Source organism: Formica exsecta, unplaced genomic scaffold (genome assembly GCF_003651465.1).
Source record: "Formica exsecta isolate Colony F162 unplaced genomic scaffold, ASM365146v1 scaffold385, whole genome shotgun sequence".
Taxonomy (NCBI): Eukaryota; Metazoa; Arthropoda; class Insecta; order Hymenoptera; family Formicidae; genus Formica; species Formica exsecta.
Window position 1 is genome coordinate 520,453 of NW_021851090.1, and position 806 is coordinate 521,258.

The following is an 806-nucleotide window of genomic DNA, read 5'->3' on the forward strand; positions in this document are numbered from 1 at the left end:
ATATATATATATATGTAGAGAGAAAGAGAGAGACAGAGCACAATAAGCCAGACAGTACAATTAATATCAATTATTAATAATCGTATATTGTGTATTATGTGTGCTTGGTCATTGCTGATTGCATCAGTGGCATGTTCTGTGTGTTTTTGGCATGCAACACCTGATCTTCTTTGATTCAACAACATTGGTTTATTGGGTCTATGGGTGCTATCGGTCTATATGGTGGTGGGTTGGTTTACTAATAGAAACATCTGCACGAGGCTAGACTATATTGGAACATCAAGGAGTGCGATCGGAATACAGATAATAATCTTTCTGGCTATGTGAGTATTGAATGCTAGGTCTTTCTCTTAAAGGGGCGAGTGTTATTGCGAGATCATATGGCAAAATCACCTATGTATCTTTATGTTCCTTTTTTCTCAAGATTGAGTTAACATGTCCGAATAAATTTTTTCCCCTTTTTTTCTTGTTTGATAACACTTTGATTTTTTCTAAATTATAATTATAATTTAAATAAAATCAGTTCTTAGTCACCAACTTTGATAATTTCATCATGTTCATAATTGATGATAAAATTACTATTTTTTTTAAACCAAACGATCTAAAATTATAGTTTATTTATTTTTGAATAAATTTAAGAATATGATAACAATCGGAATAGTAGTTTCCAAGAAAAAAACATGATTTTATAGGAAAGCAAAGATTTCTAAGATTTTGCCGTTTTTCTTATATGTTCAACATCTTTTTGGAGGCATTTAAACATATCTAAAAAGTATTTTATATAGTGTTCATTATATATATATATA

The 806-nt window shown here is 29.5% G+C and overlaps 1 protein-coding gene across 8 annotated transcripts in view; it reads left to right on the plus strand.

The window, feature by feature from the left end:
• Positions 1 to 806, plus strand: part of LOC115239539 (inositol 1,4,5-trisphosphate receptor) — a 61,240-nt gene that overhangs the window by 48,978 nt on the left and 11,456 nt on the right. For 4 of the 8 annotated variants that reach the window (XR_003884649.1, XM_029814112.1, XM_029814115.1 and 1 more), the window contains one exon: positions 246 to 323. The exons of the other annotated variants lie outside the window; for them this stretch is intronic. Coding sequence is in view for 3 of the 4 variants with exons in the window: in XM_029814112.1 (XP_029669972.1) it covers positions 246 to 323 (78 nt within the window). In the remaining variant the exon portion in view is untranslated. The remainder of the gene's footprint in view (positions 1 to 245; positions 324 to 806) is intronic. 8 annotated transcript variants of the gene reach the window in all.